The sequence below is a fragment of the Sprattus sprattus genome (assembly GCF_963457725.1).
Source record: "Sprattus sprattus genome assembly, chromosome: 2".
In the NCBI taxonomy this organism is placed as follows: Eukaryota; Metazoa; Chordata; class Actinopteri; order Clupeiformes; family Clupeidae; genus Sprattus; species Sprattus sprattus.
In genome coordinates, this window is record NC_137921.1 from 49,044,579 (window position 1) to 49,063,671 (window position 19,093).

General features: G+C 43.7%; 1 protein-coding gene across 1 annotated transcript; it reads right to left on the minus strand.

Moving 5' to 3' along the window:
* Positions 1–258: 258 nt before the first annotated feature.
* On the minus strand, positions 259–14,617 carry firrm (fignl1 interacting regulator of recombination and mitosis; the record flags this gene model as incomplete). Its single annotated transcript, XM_080860852.1, has 22 exons — positions 14,537–14,617; positions 14,224–14,328; positions 13,971–14,111; positions 13,593–13,755; positions 13,369–13,453; positions 13,079–13,217; positions 11,405–11,488; positions 11,223–11,287; positions 10,689–10,837; positions 9,924–10,053; positions 9,281–9,467; positions 8,950–9,032; positions 7,987–8,038; positions 7,332–7,421; positions 6,927–7,112; positions 4,173–4,289; positions 3,978–4,073; positions 3,742–3,855; positions 3,504–3,608; positions 1,495–1,575; positions 911–1,114; positions 259–465 (listed from the first exon to the last, which is right to left on the minus strand). Exons 1-22 carry the CDS (start codon positions 14,606–14,608, stop codon positions 259–261), a joined length of 2,655 nt encoding a protein of 884 aa, XP_080716978.1. The 5' UTR covers positions 14,609–14,617.
* Positions 14,618–19,093: the final 4,476 nt, after the last annotated feature.

Here is a 19,093-nt window from a genome sequence, read left to right on the forward strand (position 1 = left end):
ACAGATCCATGTGGGATCCATGACTGGCTGTAGGTGACTGTGGCCTCCACTTTGGTGCGTGTGTGACAGACAAATACAGGACAAACTTGGATCCTTGTTTGCTGATGTCTGGTGTGTCCGCCGCATTGGTTGACCGCCTTGTGTCATGTGTGGTATCCATGTGTGTTTGTGATCAGTGTTAAGTGACTGCTTTGTTTGATATCTGTGTGTGCTTGTGTGTGTATTGGTGCGAGTTGTGAGTCTGGTGTGCGGTCAGTGTTAGGAGCCATCTTCTGCTTGCTTGCTGATGTGTGTGATGAGTGTTTGGAGATCCTGCAGGCGGGTCAAGACCCACTGTGGGGGTGAGTGGGGAGCGGTGGCGCCCCCTAGTGTCTGCAGGGCCCTCAGTGCGCCCTCGGCCGTCTGCAGGTGGACCTCGCACTCCTCCCAGCGCACACACTCCTGACGCGCCCGCTTTGCACACGGCTGAGAGCAGCAAACAGTGAGAGGAGGAGACCAGTATGGAATGATAAAAAGACTTCTTCAATAAAGATGAAAATCAGTGAAGAAAGCAAATTCAAAGTTAAGTGAGCCTGTTATTATAGATTATTTATATCTTAACCCGAACAGAGAACGCAGAGAAAGACATCGATCTTCTTTTGCTTCGCAAATACATTAGGAACTGTTAACAGATAATTATTAAATATTTTATTTGGTAGGCTTCATTAGTCAAGACTAGGTGCCTGACGCAATGATATGGTTTAGGGTCAGAGAACAACATGCCTACTACAGGACTCACTCAGTAAATTGATGAGCATGTTTGTACAACCAAAAGGGACGACTAATGAATAACTTGGCTGGTCCAAAAGGAAAAGGAGCAAAACTATACTTTTTAACTTAAAACCTCGGAGTGAATGAGTGAGTGTCTTACCTCAACTGTAGCATCTTCTGGCGACTCCTCCCTCCTCTCTGCAGTGGGTGTGGGGTCCTGCTGCTCCTCTTGTCTTCCCTGTGTGTGTATGCGTGCTTGGGGCTCCTGTCCGCTCTCTAGAGCTCGGGTGTGTGTTTTCAACACCGCGCTCTCGGCCCTCAGACGCTCCAGACGAATATCCTTCTGTTCGTCCCCCGCCACCGTCTGTGTCCGGGCGGTAAACAACAAACATCAACACAAACACAAACATGACCGGCAAAGCACAGCACAACAAACCCATAAGATACTCAACTGCCTGAACTGCTTTCAAACAAACTGTTTAGAACACAGTTAGGTTGGGGACATTATTCCTCCATACACAAAGGTAAGGTCCTACAGGTAAGGTTTTGCAGGGGAAATAACGAGTTCAAATTAACTTTCTGTGGTTCTGCAAAACATGCCTAAACAAAACAGCTCCTAAAATAATATCCCAATCAACGTTTTAGAAGAAAAAACCAGCAGAATATCACATTTGCATGAAGTTACTGAGCAGTGATAATGAATGTCATGATGGTCATGATGTTTGTACAAATGTCTGGGCACACCTTGCTAAGGAAGTTCACCACTCGTGTTTTGGTTTCTTCGGACGTCAGGCCTTGGGAGATGACCTCCTCGTGATTGGTCACCTGAGCAGGGGATAAAGGGCCTGTTACTCCGTGCATCTATTCTGTCATCATACTCCATGTCAAATCCACCTGCTATTTACACATACACTTCAGACCAGCACCTAAGACTGCAATGACAAGAATGTGAGTTAGCGGTGGGGCTTGTGAAGATATGTGCTTGCAGATGTACAGTTGTGTGCAAAATAATAGCAGTCTCACATCACTAATGTGTTTAAGTACTGATTTTGGCAGAAATTATGATACAACATGGGAACGAATTCATGACTAGATGCAGCAGAGCAATGGCCAAACAACAGACTTAACAGACATGACTGCATGCTGCATGACTGCATGCTGGGTAATTGACTAATTTAATGAAAGGTGTTCAAATGGGTGTGTTCAAATTAATAGCAGTGTGGGAGTTCAATTAGGGAGGTCAATCAGTCGGTGAAGAAATGGTGTCAATAATGGCCCTTATTTAAGGAAGGAAGGCAGCAGGGGTTGTACCTGCTGCTTTTAGCCCTTGTCCGGTGGTAAAATGGGTCGGTCTAGACATTGCACTGAAGAGAAGAGAACTCTTATAAAAAAGTTGATTGGAGAGGGGAATACTTATAAAGAAGTGGAGAAAATAATTGGCTGCTCAGCTAAAATGATCTCCAATGCTTTAAAATGGCAAAGAAAACCAGAAAAACGTGGGAGAAAAAGGAATACCACCATCCGCGTAGATCGTAAAATAACAAGAATGGCAAAGAAACAACCAATGATCAGCTCCAGAGAGATAAAAGAAGATCTTCATTTGCCTGTGAGTACTTCAACGATCAGAAGACGCCTATGTGAAGCCAAACTATTTGCAAGAAACCCTCGTAAAGTACCACTGCTGAAAAAAAGACATGTATTGAAAAGGTTACAGTTTGCCAAAGAACACATTGACTGGCCGAAAGAGAAGTGGCGCAATGTTCTATGGACAGATGAGAGCAAGATTGTTCTTATTGGGTCTAAAGGCCGCAGACAGTTTGTGAGACGACCCCCAAACACTGAATACAAGCCACAGTACACTGTGAAGACTGTAAAACATGGAGGTGCGAGCATAATGGTTTGGGGATGTTTCTCATACTTTGGAGTGGGGCCCATTTATCGCATAACAGGCACCATGGACCAGTTTCAGTACGTTCAAATACTGGAAGAGGTCATGTTGCCTTATGCTGAGGAAGAAATGCCCTTAAAATAGGTGTTTCAGCAGGACAACGACCCCAAACACACCAGCAAGCGGGCAACATCCTGGTTCCAGACCAACAAAATTGATGTGATGAAGTGGCCAGCCCAATCCCCGGTCCTCAATCCGATTGAGAATTTGTGGGGTGACCTGAAGAATGCAGTTTTTGATGCAAAACCCAAGAATGCAGAAGATCTGTGGAGTGTAGTCCAGTCAGCTTGGGCTGCAATTTCTGTTAGCAGGTGTCAAATGTTAGTTGACTCTATGCCAAACAGATGTAAAGCAGTGATAAAAAATAATGGTTACACAACTAAATATTAGTTCAGTGCTTAAAGTAAGGGCTAAATCTTCATTTAATTTTAAAGTTTATACTGTAAATATTCCAGTTCGTATGCAGATACTGCTATTTTTTTGAACAGCCGAATAATCTTTTTCTTTATTTTCAGTTTAAAAGTTCATTTTTTCATGTGGAATTGAATGTGTGCTGCTCCTAGTGCCTTTGTATGTATTGAAATAAATGCTATTAGGAACATGGAACTTTTTCTCTGTTAAACACACTGCTATTATTTTGCACATAACTGTATGTGTGTACTTGTGTGCAGGAGGAGGGTAGTTGAGTAGAGTGAGAATGAACGGTCACGAGGTACGAGTTGGAAGACACTGGCAGACTTGTGAGCTTGACGGGTTAAGTTTTGTGATTGGTGGGTGTGAGATGTGTAAACCAAAGACTCCAAACCTCTGCGAAGACGCCAAAGGCCTCAAGGGCGTGCTGCTGGAGGAGCCAGGAATCCGAAGCCAACAGGGCGCCAAACGCTGCGCTGAGCCGAGGTAACACCACAGACTGACAGAAAGACAGACAGACAGGCACACACACACACACACACACACACACACACACACACACACACACACACACACAGATCATTACATGGAAGGCCTGGAATTGACTAGAGTAAGAAGCACACAGCACACACCTGTACACTGGAGGGGATGAAAACACTCCCTAAGGCAGCCAGAAACTCCAGAGCAGCCAGGGCGACATCATCAAGAGCCTTCAGGGGAAGTAGCACGCTCAAACAGGAAACAGCCTGAAAACACAGACTCATATTCACCTGCAGCAGATGCCAACATCGTCTTGAGCTAGGCCTACAATGTCTCTTCCACTGGGAAGAACAGCACTGCTTTGAGCTGAGCAGGTGAAAAAAAGTACCTGAGAGATGGTCTGAGGCTCCAGACTCTTGACGAGGCAGGCCGAGAGGGAGAGGAGCAGACAAACTGTCTGCTGGAGAGGGCCATGCTTCTGAACCTGTGGGACACATCATCCACACATCAAGAGTAACCTAAAGACCTGTGTGCGACAAGTGTATGTGTTTGAGTGAGTGAGTGAGTGAGATATGTGTCTGACCTGACTGGCACACATACGGGGCCACAGCTGTGTGAGGATGGTGAGAACCGACGACACACACCCCGCCTCTGGGATCTCCACCCGCACCACCACCTTCAGAGCCCACAGCACCCTATTCTACAGACGAGAGACAGAAGGGGACTGAAGGACAAGCAGATGGACTTTGATATGAGAACCAGATAAAGAGCCTACGTTAAGATAACACAGCCTCACTCCTTCCTCAAACAATGCTGGCAGAGATTCCTCCATGAGGTAGTTTGATGCTTGAATGTTTGTGATAATAAAAACCCTCCGCCCTTGACTAGCCCACGGTCACTGCCACTCGAGAATGTCATTGTTGTGATGATGGCCACTGGGGTCGTAAAGGCACAATATGCAACAATTATGCTTCAGGATTAGGGTTAGGATAAGCAGTTTAATCTTAAAATAACAGCTTAAAAAAAATTGGGGCGCTACAATGACTTTTAATATGGAGAATTGCGTCCGTGCCAATGGTATAGCAGGGTCGATAGGCATATAACTGCGTTCTGTAGTTTGCCTGCCGATGCCCGCCGACCTGACTTTGATTACCTTCTGCCGATCTAGTAAGTAGCTTATTTGCCGTCTTGCTTAGTCTTGTGTTGCACATGATTGATGTTTGACTGTGTAAGGACAGTTGTTGAGTAATTAGTTTGTCATAATGTCAAAGTCAGCACATTTCAAGAGATTTCGTTAGTTTTAGCTGCTAGCATACCTTTAGCGAATAGCTATTAATCCTTAATGCACCTTTAAGTGGGTCTACATACGTGTGGGGGACCAGCCACACGCACACTATTTTCGGTCAATGTTTTCTTTAGTGTAATACATTATCATCGGTTTACCATAGATTTCTAGCAAGCAAAGAAACTGATAAAAGTGACTCGTATACAGTCCTGCTCACCATTATTGGCACCCCTAGTGAATATGAGCAAACAGGGTATGAAAAAATATGTCTGTGCTGTTTATCCTCTTGGTGTTTCACTCAAAATATTCACAAAAATCTTACCTTTACATTGAAGTTAAATTATTGTAAGAGAAAACAAGAGTTGAGATTAAATAAATATTTTTTACAAAAAACATGTGTGCCACTATTATTGGCACCCCTAGAAAAATCTTATAATTGAAACCTAACTGAATTATATTTCCAGTCATGTTTTACATTTTTAAGTTCACCTGTTTAATTATGAACTCTTAAGAGGTTCACCATGACTTCCTGTTCCACTGATGTACAAATATGAGATGACACAGGCCAAATTCCATTAGTTCCAATGGGAAAGACCCAAGAACACAGTGACGATGTGCAATGAAAAGTTGTTGAGCTGCACAAATCAAGAAATGGACACAAGAAAATCTCGTACCAGTTGAAAATACCCATTTCCACTATCATTGAAATAATAAAGAAGTTTAAAGCGTCAGGTGATGTTAAGAATCAGCCTGAAAGACGACGTGTGTGTACATTGACCCCAAGCACCGTGAGGAGGATGGTTCAACTGGCAAAATAATCTCCAAGGATCACAGCTGGAGAATTGCAGACATTAGTTGAGTCTTGGGGTTAGAAAGTCTCCAAAACTACCATCAGACGCCACCTACATCACCACAGGTTGTTTTGGAGGGTTGCCAGAAAAAAGCCTCTGCTGTCAATCAACAACAAACTAGAGTGCCTACAGTTTGCCAAATGGAAGTCAGACTTTCAATGGGACTGAGTTAAATGGTCAGATGAGACCAAAATAAAGCTTTTTGGCAAAAACAACAAAGGTGGGTTTGGTGTAGACAGAAAGATAGCCATACAGAAAAGCACCCCATATCTACTGTGAAGTATGGTGGCCGATCTTTGATGTTGTGGGGCTGTTTTTCTTCCAAAGGCCCTGGACATCTTGTTAGGATACATGGTATCATGGACTCGATCAAATACCAGCAGATATTAAATGAAAACCTAACAGCCCCCTCTAGTAAGCTTATGGTTGGACCTTCCAGCAGGACAATGATCCGAAGCGGTTCACCGGCCGCACAATAAAAGTTTTGCCATGGCCATCACAGTCCCCCGACCTAAACCCCAAAGAAAATCTGTGGGATGAGCTGAAGCCGAGTCTACAAGCGTTGACCTCAGAATCTGAAGGATCTGGAGAGATACTGTATGTAAGAATGGTGTCAGATCCCGTGCCATGTGTTCACCAATCTTATCACGCATTATAGGAGAAGACTCAGAGCTGTTATCTTGGCAAAGGGAGGCTGCACAAAACATTTAATTAAGGGGTGCCAATACCTGTGCACACATGTTTTGAAGAATAATATTTATTTAATGTAAAAAAAAAACTTTTCCTCTCAATTATTTTACCTCAATGAAAAGGTAAGTTTTTTATTAATATTTTGAGTGGAAGACCAAGAGGATAAACAGCAAAGACATATTTTTTCATAGCCTGTTTGCTCATATTCACTAGGGGTGCCAATACTGGTGAGCAGGACTGTAGGTGGAAAAAAAGGGAAAACCTACCTTAGCTGATGGACTGAGTTGAGGTTATTATTTATTAAATCTATCCATTAACGGTCAGTTAATGTCTCTTTGAAAGAAGGGTCCATCTTTAAGGTCTCCAGCTGCGTTTAACACACAGCTATAGGAACAGTGCTTATTATGTAGAAGGACATCAGAACCGTGTTTACTGTAGAGGTGAGACTTTACCGATTCGTCTGATCTTATGGATCTGCCTACCGTCGACGTGATACATTCCCCGGACTCACCACTCTGTCCACTTCGCCCAGTCTGCAGCCGCTCTTCTGCCAGTCCGTGGCCACGGACGCTGCGGTCGTGGCGAGCTCCTGCTCCAGGCGTGCCCGAACATCTGGGGCCAGCGACCGCAGGAGCAGGTGACCCCACACACGCACGTTCTCCTCCTGGGATGCGGGGAACCGCTCCAACAGCTCCATCTGTGAACACACACACACACACGTCAACACATACAATTGTATATCCATAAAAGCAAACAAAACTATACAAAGTGACTTGAAATAAACATACTGGAACATATATCTGAAACCCATACACATTAGACTTGAAACCATACAGCACACGTTGCACACACAAAATCATTTTGACCTGGGATTACTGAAAACATCACACACACACACACACCACTTCAGTCTGACCTGATGTACAGGTGTCATAAGGAACAGCATGCGTCTCAGCAGTAGGGACAGATGGTTCCACTGGGACGTCTCAACTGGACATGACTTAATCTGCAGGTAAACACGGTGGACAGCCACACACACACACACACACACACACACACAATTTCCAGCCCATGATAAAGTGGCTGAAGATACCTCACACAAACCAAACATTTTCAACAACTTCAGTGAGTGACTGACGCATGTATGTAATGCCCCACTTGTGGTATAGATAAATATGGCACTAATGGGCACGCACGCATGTATGTAATGCCCCACTTGTGGTATAGATAAATATGGCACTAAAATAGTCTGTGGGTGCTCACGGAGAAACGTATGTGTAACCCTGTGCCAGTGGTGCCTTCTCACAAGTGTCCCAATCAGCTTCATGTCAATACTGAAAGCAGCTGACACACACAAACACAAGCACACACACACGTGGGTTCAGCCAAACCGCACATCAGGGAACACAGTAACCATCGTCACACAGGAGGGGGGAGTGTGTTTGTGTGTGTGAATAATGACAGCCTTCCCTCGCCACCAGATCCACTGACACCAATCATCACCTCTGCAAGAGGTCCCAGGACTATCCCTGTCCTCCCATAGCCCCGTGAAAGAAGGTGAAGAGGCTTACCAGGTCGGCCACAAGGACAACGTGATGCAGACACAAGTCTGCTGTACCATACCTGTGGGTTGAGGGGGGACAAAGATGATGACGAATGATACACCAAACAATTATTAAACCCTCAACTGAATTAAACCCTCAAACCCTCAACCTCAACATGATTAACCCTAAAGGAACTACCATGATAAACCCTTTAAAAGGTAGTCTATGAAACGAATTGAATAGACATATTGTCAAATCCAGCTCCTCACAGTCCTTTAACCTGTGTACCCTCCAAAAAACTGTTTATACACAGTTATGGCTCTGCAATATGCAACTTCAGCCAATCAAACAACTTCAGCCAATCAACATGTTACTTCAGAAGCACAGAGGGTAGGGGTGTAATTTGATTGGCTGTCAAACTAGCTCAAACATCAACAACCTTTTGCCAGAATAGCAGACTACTGATGACCCTTACAGTGACCTTTGAAGAGACTATTTGAAGTTCTAAATTGACATTTGAAGCGTCTAACGAGACAAAACCCTAAAGTGATTTGGGATCCTGAATCCCTTCTGTAGATAAACAGCAGACAGCCTGTACGTATATGCCTGTATGAGTATCTGAAGAAAACAGGTGATATCAAACAGTCCTGTTTAATAGCCTGTGCCTCTGCTGGTACAATGTTCAGCTTTTTTGTGTGTGTTCTAAACCCACACTAATCTGACCCCTACTTTGTCTCACTGAGAGTAGCGGTCACCGTGGTGCAAACCCGTCCTTGACTTATCCTAAACTGAGGTTTACTCAAAGGAAACACACAAACCAAAAGAAAAACAAGCTGCCATGTGCTGCATCCTTGAGGGTGGTGGAAGCGTGTCCGTCTGTTCTAGGCTTCACCCTTTTCAAGGACCGCTCTTCTTGACGCACGTGGGGCTAAATCCGGGAAAGAACGACGGTGCCAGCTGGGGTGGGGAGAAAGAGAGGTGGGAACTTACCGCGCCAAGAAACACCAGACATCCGTGGCCAGCAGAGCCGTCTGCACGTCAGGTTGAAACAGTGCCCAAAATAGGGAGCGCTCCTAAAGGGAGGGAAAGACGGAGAGAGAGAGAGAAAGAAGAGAAGAGAGAGAAGAGAGGAAGAAATGGCGAGGGGAAAAAAAGGTGAACAGAGAGAGTGAGAGGAGCTTAGCTTTCTTGGTCTGTTTTAAGGACAGTGTGTGTGCACAGCTTTACTTTTTATTTAACACCAGTTTTGCAAATCAACATAGGGAACACTGCCATAAAAAAAGGTGAAGAAGAACCCATGCATGCAGTGCTCTACACCTACCAGTGGGGGGAGCTGTGGGGCTGGCAGTGCAGCCACACAGGCGCAGACCTGCACGCACACATGCTGATGCAGACTCACGCTACCCTGGGCCTGGCCGTGCAGCATTACCCCGGGCAACCGCACCGGCCACACCCGCTCCAGCACACACCGGCTGAAACTCCGGAACACTGCCTCAAACACACTCAGCCTGAGAGGGGCAGACAGAGAGCAAGGGACGTTGGGGTGAGAGGGAAAGAGAGATCAAATAGAGAGAGAGGGAAAGATAGAACAAGAGTGAGAGAGAGACAGATAGATAGATCACGAGAGAGAGAGTGTTATCTGTGTTTAAAAAAAAAAAACAATTCTCTACTCTATACATGAATGAATGGAAACCTATAATGCCTCTAAGGAAATGTGTCTTGCACAACATGAGCTATAGGCCTAAAACACACAACACAGAAATGAATAAACAGTCCTTACAGTAATCCAAAAATGAAACATTGATTTTTATGAAAAAGTACACGAACACTCTCCCCCCAACACTCCTTCCAGTACATGAAACAAGGATCTACATGGAAGAGTTTGTTTTCAATCTTAAGGCTTGTAGGTACAAGAGCAGAGAGAGCTCTTGTTACATTAGTGCCTTTTCTGCACCGGCTCCCACCTGGGTGTGTCCTCCGGGAAGCAGCTGCCGTCGCACCACAGCTGCAGAGCCCCCTCTGAGTCGGAGGAGAGCTGCGCCACCACACTGACCAGCAGCAGGCAGTGAGCCAGAGCAGTGTCCCCACTGCAAGCTGTCACACACACACACACAAGGACAGCTTAACTGACTAGTGTTTCAGTAAGAACAGTGACTAAAAAGATATCTGCATTGAAAAGAGGAAGACTTTGAACCGATGTGTTAGAGGGAGCTCTCCACCATCAAAAGACTGATGTGTTAGAGAGAGCACTCCACCACCATCATCATCATCATAATCAATGTGTGTGTGTGTGTGTGTGTGTGTGTGTGTCTATGTATGTATGTGTGTATGTGTGTATGTATGTATGTATGTATGTATGTATGTATGTATGTATGTATGCATGTAACTCTGAATTTGGATTGTCAAAGTGACATAGAGTTCCTATAATGACCTTTCATCACTGGGCCCTCAGGCCGAGCACATCTCCTAACCCCCTTCTAGAAGCTTCAGACAGTTGCAAAACTCCCCTAATCTTTCTTAGCAACGGTTTCCTTCCTTTCTTCACTGGTAAGCCTAGTCACTGTTACTGCAGCAGGCTCTGCCAGATCATTTCCTCAAATTAGATGAATGTCTGGCTGAATTTCACAAAAAGATTCTAATCTGTAGCTTTAAGCAACGGTAGCCTAAACTTAAGGTCACAAACTGCAGGCCTGATGATGAAGGTGCACCATCCAAATGTTGGTACTCACATTGGTTCTCGGCCAACACGCTCTCAGCAAACGGTCGGAAGGCAAGGAGCTGTGTCAGGAGTGCATCCTTAGCGACGAGCACTGCCCCTCTCAACTCCTCACTTAGTGCTGGAGGGAGTGAGGCAGCGTGAAGACAGGGTGGAAACTTACTGGACATGAGAAGAAAGAGAGGCAGATTAAGGCCTTTGTTTTATCATGTTGTACAGTACTTCTCATAATGGCATTATTATAATCCCACTCTACTTGAATGAATACATTTTGTCTGCTCCTTATTTTCATACGGCCATAACTTTGGCAAAATATTAACTTGTCATTTCATACAAAGTTTACTTGAATGTGAATTTGCGTGCAAGACAAAGGGAGACACATGACAGACACAAGTAAAGAAGAAATAAATGACTGTAGGAAGGTTGGAGAGAGATGGAGACCAGCTGTGTGGGTGAATGTGAAACTGTGTCACCCTTTGAACGGGTACAATCATGGGTACTGGAGAGATATCAGCTCAGGTGAACGACCCCTGACTGCTGCAAGTACCTGTGGATCTGGAGGAAGAGCAGGTGAAGCCGTGGGCAGGATGTGGCCAGAAAGTCTTTGAATTCCTGTTGCAAACAACAAACACACACAAGTCCCACATTACCATGAGATCTACCACCGCCGGATGTGATAGCTGGCTTTCCAGCCTGATCCTCATTGTTCTCTGGGAGCCTCTTGGTTACCTTCACATAGTGGACAAGTGTGTTGGCAAAGAACCTGCACATCTTGGCGCTTTTCTGAAACAGCTTGCATTCTTGGCTGTTTGCCTGTTGAAATAAAGCAATTTCAGGTCACATTTTACAGCACAACAGGATACACACACACACACACACTTGTATTATCACTTGCAATACTCTGAGGGGATTTATTAAGTTTAGTGTTTTGGAACTGTTCCATATAATGTGTGTGAGTTTGAAAGATGTTCTCTTCCTTTCTGTCCCTGAGGTCTTATGACTGCAATATGTATTTTGGTGCATACGCAAATTCCTTGTACTAACGAAGAACATGAGAAACATATTAGCAGGACCAGGGGGACCTCCTTTAGGCAGACATAAGCCATGTAACATTCAACAGTAGCAAGAAAAGGATGCTCACATACTTACCTGACACCATAGGATGTAATGACAATAATTGGAAGACAGAAGGACGTATATAGTGTAGTGTATTGTTATGTATATCTGCTAGTATCTCAGCACAAACACCAAGATCATAGCAGCACAAAATACAGTGGATATGTAGAGATCTAGAAGGTTCTAGGCAGTTTAACTTGCAAAAATAGGGCCACGCAGAGAGAGCCTTGCTGTAGCCAAAAGAGATTTCTGTTTAGGAAACAACATATTCCCAGCTATGAGAGCGCTTGCCTTGGCCCCAGCCGGCTGGCTTACTATATGCAATCCCATGGGACAGGAAAGACAGATGCGGACTTAGTGGTGCCAGAGAGACCGACTTTGAGGGTTAGAACACTTCAGGTAAGGGCTGCTGGTTCAGGCTTCTCAGTGTTCAATGCTCAACAAATAGCCCTCAGTAGCCACACTTTGCATTTTCCCTGTCTTTGCTGAACAGACAAACATAACAAAGCCAAATTAATATTTCTCCAATAGGATATGTAGGAGGAGACGTGTTTTTTGTGTGTGTGTGTGTGTGTGTGTGTGTGTGTGTGTGTGTGTGTGTGTGTGCGCCAATTAAATGCTTGTGTCTTGTGATCTGCAGACTTTGTCTTGGGACACAACTATTATATCACCCCACAGAATGCAATACAGCATTGCAGAGGGTTAGTACAATATGGCTTTTCTACACCTTTTGTGTTCGTGACAACATGCTACACAATTTGCCACAATTACAAATCTCACAATCACAAAGAAAACTGATAGTTCATCATGCATATCTTAGAACAGAGGGTTCCTGTAAAAGGGGTAAGGGAGGCTGGATTTCTTCTGAACATTTCAACAACATATCAAGAAATTCGAATTTACTGGATGTTTAAACCTGTTTTAGCTGAGGTCTGGCCATTTGTTCATATACAGTATATGCACAGTGCTGGGTGCTGTTGATACCCTTGGCTACTGTATATGTTTAGTATCCTGTCTTAAATTTCTCTTAAATATCTTTATATGCATGCAGTCATACGTCATAGAGTACTCAAAATGCCCTACATTTCTCAGACATCTACCTATTAACATGATGGCGGGGCTACTATGCGAGGCGCCAACCTGCACTTCAGGAGCGGTTGGAGGTTCAGTGATTCGCTCAAGGACACTTCGACACTTGGTGAGGAGAAGTTGGGATCAAACTACATACTTCTGATCACTGAACGACTCCTCTACCTCCTGAACCACTGTCGCCCCGAGGTCTAATACCTGTAATCCTTCCTGTTTGATTTGTTCTGCTAGTTCCAAACAGCTGTTCAGAGAGCCCAGGAGGTCAGTACATAAACAGGATGTGATGTCAGCATGGCGCAAGTGCTCTTCTACCAGAGACTGGTACCTCACACTTTGCCTGCAATCAGAAATAAGAGATTCCCGTTAGCCATTCCCATTTTCAGGAATCACAGCATTCATGTTGTTCAGACAGTCCTTTGTTTTTTTAAATGATATGTCCAGTCAGTGTTTTGTGAGTCCCTGATAAAAGTAGCAGAAGTGTTACATACTTGATGATGAATTTCCAGGTGTTGGCATGCAGGGCCATGTCCAGGCTAGAAATGATGGCGCAAATGTCTAGAAGACTGTGAATCACTGTGGAAAAAAACACAGGAGAAAATTAAAGAATTTGAATTAGAAAATGGGCTTCTTTTGCTCATACACACACACACACACACACACACACACACACACACACACACACACACACACACACACACACACACACACACACCTGTAACAATGTCAGAGACCTCTTCCTTGGAGGCTGTTTCTTGCAGGTTGACGTGGTCCAGTAACTCTATTAGGCCTTTCTGCAGTGAGTAGGCCTCTTTGAAGAGTGCCTGCAGAAGATCTCCTACCAAAGACAAGCGTCCACTGTAAACCACCTCACTCTCCTGAAAGATACACACCAAACATTCCAGCAGATTGAATGTCATAATGACTAGAACTTCTACAACAGGAACAAAAATCCAGTTTATTTCTCAAGTGCCTACACATGGAACACTATGATACAAACAGTCACGCTGGATTTTGTTGGTATATTAGGGACCTAGTCATCTACAGCAAGTAGACATGGATCAGAATATTTCAGTGGCAGGGCTTCAGGTACCTTGCAGTGCTGGAAAGTGTTTCTGAGGAGGTAGAGGACACAGGAAGGAACAGAGCGCACTTCGGACAGACGGGACACACCTTCCAGGGCACACACGTGCCTCACACACACGGCAACAGTCTCAAGTGTCTGTACCATCACCTGTGCACACACCCCACCCAGTAATTAGTTGGGCTAATATGGGATATTTTTTATTTGGAACCATCCTCACCTTCAAATGCACCCTGAGGCAGACCAATCAGAAAGGCCTTACCTGAAGAATGTTCCTCAGAGAGGCAGTCAGCTCTGTGTTCTGACTCGACAACCCGCTAACTTGACCAGAGATTTCCTCCATCATATTACCAAATACTCTCTCCACCTACACACACACACACACACACACACACACGCACAATAACATCTTACTTTCTGATGCAAGAGTGACACTTCACACACATTTTCTGAGTATGTGTTAATGTGATCCTTGCAATGAAATGCAAATTAAATATACAATGTCAAAACAAGGGTAGCTATTGTGTTTTGGACATCTGGAAACAGTATAGGCTCTTTGGTATTTGCTGGCACACCTTTGGTAGAACTTTAGAGAAGCACTCCTCCTCCAGTTCAGCCAGACATAAATGTGGAAGGAACAAGTCCATGATTATCCTCAATACACCTGAGGATGTGCAAAATACAGTCTAAATGCAACTTATTACATGTTTAATAGTCCTGTTAGTTCGTCAGCTAACAATTCATTTAACGTTCACTACTTACGTATGTGATCTTCCCAGCTATCCGTGCAACAGTGAATTGAGTGCAAGGAGTTAAAGAATGACAACGTTTAACGTATACAGCTGTTTCATCAGTGTCAAACCAACCTGGTTTATATGACAGAGATTGACGATAATCTGTGCATTTTGTCAGGTATAGTGAAAGGATATGACGAGCTTGGGCAGCACTGTCTTCAGCTCCTTTTTGCAGGTGTCAGGGCTCCACTGCTCAACCTCCTCCAGAAGGGTAACGTTTGTCTGCGACATGGTGCTTTTCTCCCGAGTCAATTTACGTGAATATTGCCCAGTTTCACTAGCCTGCTAGCTAGTTTACTGAATCTGTCAGAGATTGCTTAGCTTACTGACAGAGTAAGTTAACTGTTACGACCCAAGGATTTAGTTTTCAACGTAAACGTTACCTAAATTAACACATTTGACGTGACCACGAACATTACAACGTAGAACTTCATTGGTATAGGAAACAACTATTGTTCAAGTTAAACAGAAAAGTCACATACCGATGTTTAACGCTAGCTGTCTGACACATTAACCTTAATTGTTTAGCCAGCCAGCTAACAAGGTGGCATTTTAACGTTAGTCGACCCTCATTGCCAAAACAAAAGGAAGCGATTATTTTCTTTCATCTACGCTGAAAATAGATTCTAAGGTGTAAATGTCCTTGAGCTATTCATTAACCAACATCTTACCGTACGCCGAACAACATGAGCTGCCTGCATAACATATTTACAAAGTTGAAAATGTTTACAGTTACCTCTATTCTAAATTTCGCGCGTTCATTAGATGTCAGCTCACCATCTTTTTGGTACATTACCGCCACCATTTGGTTTGGATGACTCATGCCGAACAATGATATATTTCCCTCTGTGAAAAGAAGATATCTTTATGTAGATTTTTTTTTTTTTTTTACATAGATAACAAACAACATTAATATATATCATTATTACAGTGCATGAAATGCCCTGTATTGTTATTCCTAGGCTTCTTCTTCTTCTTCTTCTTATTCTTGTTACCTTTTTCTGCGATTAATTCAGCCCGAACCGCTTAACGTAGAAACTTCATTCAAACTTTGACGCGTAGGTCTTGTAAACGACACTTATGCTATGTATTTTTCACTTTTCTAAACTTTATACTTTTTAAGATATTAAAGAAAAACAAATATAAATTTCTCCCATTGACTTACATTGGGCCATTATGACATCATAATAGGGTCTTTAAACTGGCTTGCACCTGTGCTTCACTGACAGCTGCACCAAATCAAAGGAACCTCTACTCTCTCTGTCCCTCTCAATTTAACTGTAACTAGGAACATTAAGACACCATCCATTCTCTACTTTTTTTCTCTCCATCTCTCCATCTTTCCCTCTCAGTCAACTTTCTCTCACACTCAATCTCTCTTCTTCACTCCATTTTTATCTCCTTTTTTCAATATTTTCACTCTCTCTTTATCTCTTCATCCAGAGCCACTCTTGTTCACTCTTCTTTCCTTCTTCCACTCTTCTTTCCTTTCTTATTTTCTTCTTTCCTTTGTTCTTTCCTTCTTTCACTCTTCTTTCTTTTCTTATTTCCTTCTTCCACTCTTCTTTCCTTCCTTCACTCTTCTTTCCTTTCTTCTTTCATTATTTCACTCTTCCTTCTTTTCTTCTTTCCTTCTTCCACTCTTCTTTCCTTTCTTCACTCTTCTTTCTTTTCTTCTTTCCTTCTTTCACTCTTCTTTCCTTCTTCCGCTCTTCTCTCCTTTCTTCACTCTTCTTTCCTTTTGTCTTTCCTTCTTCCACTCTTCTTTCCTTTCTTCTTTCCTTCTTTCACTCTTCTTTCTTTTCTTCTTCCTTTCTTAACCTTTGCATTTCATGCACTGGTATTTCCTTCAGGAAATGCATTTTCTAGTTTATATATATTATTTAGGGAAATGTTACACTCGTAAGACACCACCTTTGATTTCTGTTTATGTATTTATTTATTTTTACATGTGTGTATTGGTAACCATCCATATTCTCCAGTAATTGTTGTAGGTAAAGGCATTCCTGAACAGTAGAAGCAAGTGCCATATACTCTGCTTCGCATGTGGAAAGTGCAACAGTAGGTTGCTTCTTTGCCTTCCATGAAACAAGTGCACTGTTTTCACTAAGACTAACACAGTATCCTGTGGTACTGCGGCGATCACTGGTATCAGCCGCCCAGTCTGCATCACTGTAGGCTTTTATACCAAGATTCTCAGTGCTTCTCCTAAAGGTTAAACCTTTGTCTGCTGTACCTTAAGGTATCGCAGGACATGCTTCACAGTAACCCATTGCTCCTCTGTAGGCTCAGCTAGATACTGTGACAGCCTGCTCACCACAAAACTCAGATCAGGCCTAGTGCAGGTCGTCAGGTATATCAGACTGCCCACGGCCTCGCTGTACATCCTGATATCTGTCATTTTAACTGAATCATTACTGTATTCGAGCTTTTGCTCACAAGGAGTATCTCTCACCCTGCATTCTGACATGTTGAAACGCTGTAGAATTTTGTTAATGTACTTCTCTTGTGACATCTTAATGCATCCATCAGACAAATCAAAATCAATACCAAGAAAATGTTTGAGTTGCCCCAAATCTTTCATCTTGAATTGCTCTGCAAGCATCCCTTTCACCTTTTTCAGTTTTCCTTCATCGCTTGCAGCGATGATCAAGTCATCTACCCACACAATTATGATCACTTTCCCTTCTTTAGACTCTTGGGAATAAACACAGTGGTCAGCTTGGTTTTGTGTGAAACCATTTTCAGTTAAGCAATCATGTAAAACCCTGTTCCAGTTTCTTCCAGACTGTTTGAGACCATAAAGCGATTTTTCTAGCTTATAGACTACACCCTCTTTTTCTCCATAGCCCTCTGGTGGATTGATGTAGATTTCGTGGTCGATGGGGGCGTAAGAACATGCATCCCGTCACTATCACTGTCTTCTGTCACGAATTTGCCTAGGTAATTTGGTGCCCTCTATTCTCTTGTTGGATACCGCCTACTCTCAGGATCGACGCTTGTAACACTTCCAGTTTCATTATGCTCAGTAGACTCATTTGCTGCCCTTGGACTATCGCAATGTGGACTTTTACCGGGTTCATTTTGCTCTAGAGCCTTTTCTGCACTCCTGTTGACCCCCTGCGTCCCCCTAGTCCTGACTCTGTGCCCCACACTGTCATCATTTAGATCTGGCTCATCTGTCTGTGTTGGTTTTTCTGAAGCTGTTTTGCTCACAAATTTCACCAGCCTGTGTTTTTGCACTTTGTTTGTATTTGGGTGATACACTAAATACGCTGGGCTATTTTTGTCGTACCCCACAAAACGCCCCTGATCACACCTGGAGTCAAGCTTCCCCTTTTCCTGCTTATAAGTGTAGCAAACAGACCCGAATCGTTGCATTCTGGACACATTGGGCTTTTTGTTTGTCAACATCTCGTAAGGAGTCAGCCCTGTGCGCTTGTTCAAGCATCTGTTGCGTACCATTGTTGCTGTTTGTACTGCGTAGTGCCAAAGGTGTTTTAGTAACTCTTTCAATTAGCATGCACCTGCCCATCTCGAAAAAAGTACGCCACCCACGTTCTGCTGTTCTATTTTGGTGCGGTGAGTACGGAGCTGTCGTCTCATGCCTAATTTTGCTTTTCCTCAGCAGCGCCTGGAAATCACCACCTGTGAACTCAGCTCCATTATCAGATCGCATACACTTCACCTTCCCATAAGGGGATACATCTGCAAGGAATTGTTCAGTTGCCTGCACTGCGTCACTCTTTTTCTTTAGAAAGTAAACAAACACTGTATTTGAGTAATCATCAGTAAAAGACTGTGCATATTTGTACCCATCTAATGACTCAGTGGCTATTGGACCTGCAAGGTCTGTGTGTATCATTTCTAAAGGAGCCTTTGCTCTGGCATCGGGGTTCCTATTTCTAGTTTGTGTAAACTTCCCTTGAATACACACTTCACACTCTTGCTCAGGCTTACTAATTTTTCCCTTGATCTGCATACCATCAACAGCATCATGTAACCTAAGCACATCATCTCATCATCATAATTACAGTGGCCTAGTATCTCATGCCATGCTTGGATGTCGTGGGTTGCATTACACTTATCATCAGTTGACTCAATCTCAGTGTGCAGGTAGTACAACCTGCCAAACACATGAATGTCAAACCTGGTACCATATCTGGTTATCAAGACATCATTGCTTTCTTTGAAGACGACTGTGGACCCATTCGTGGTTGCTGCCTTCACCGAGAAAATGTTCTGCGGGTACGACGGCACATACAGAGCGTCCAACAGTTTCGCATTGCACCGCCGTCCACTGCTGTCGATGAGGGTAACCACTGCCGTGCCTCTCCG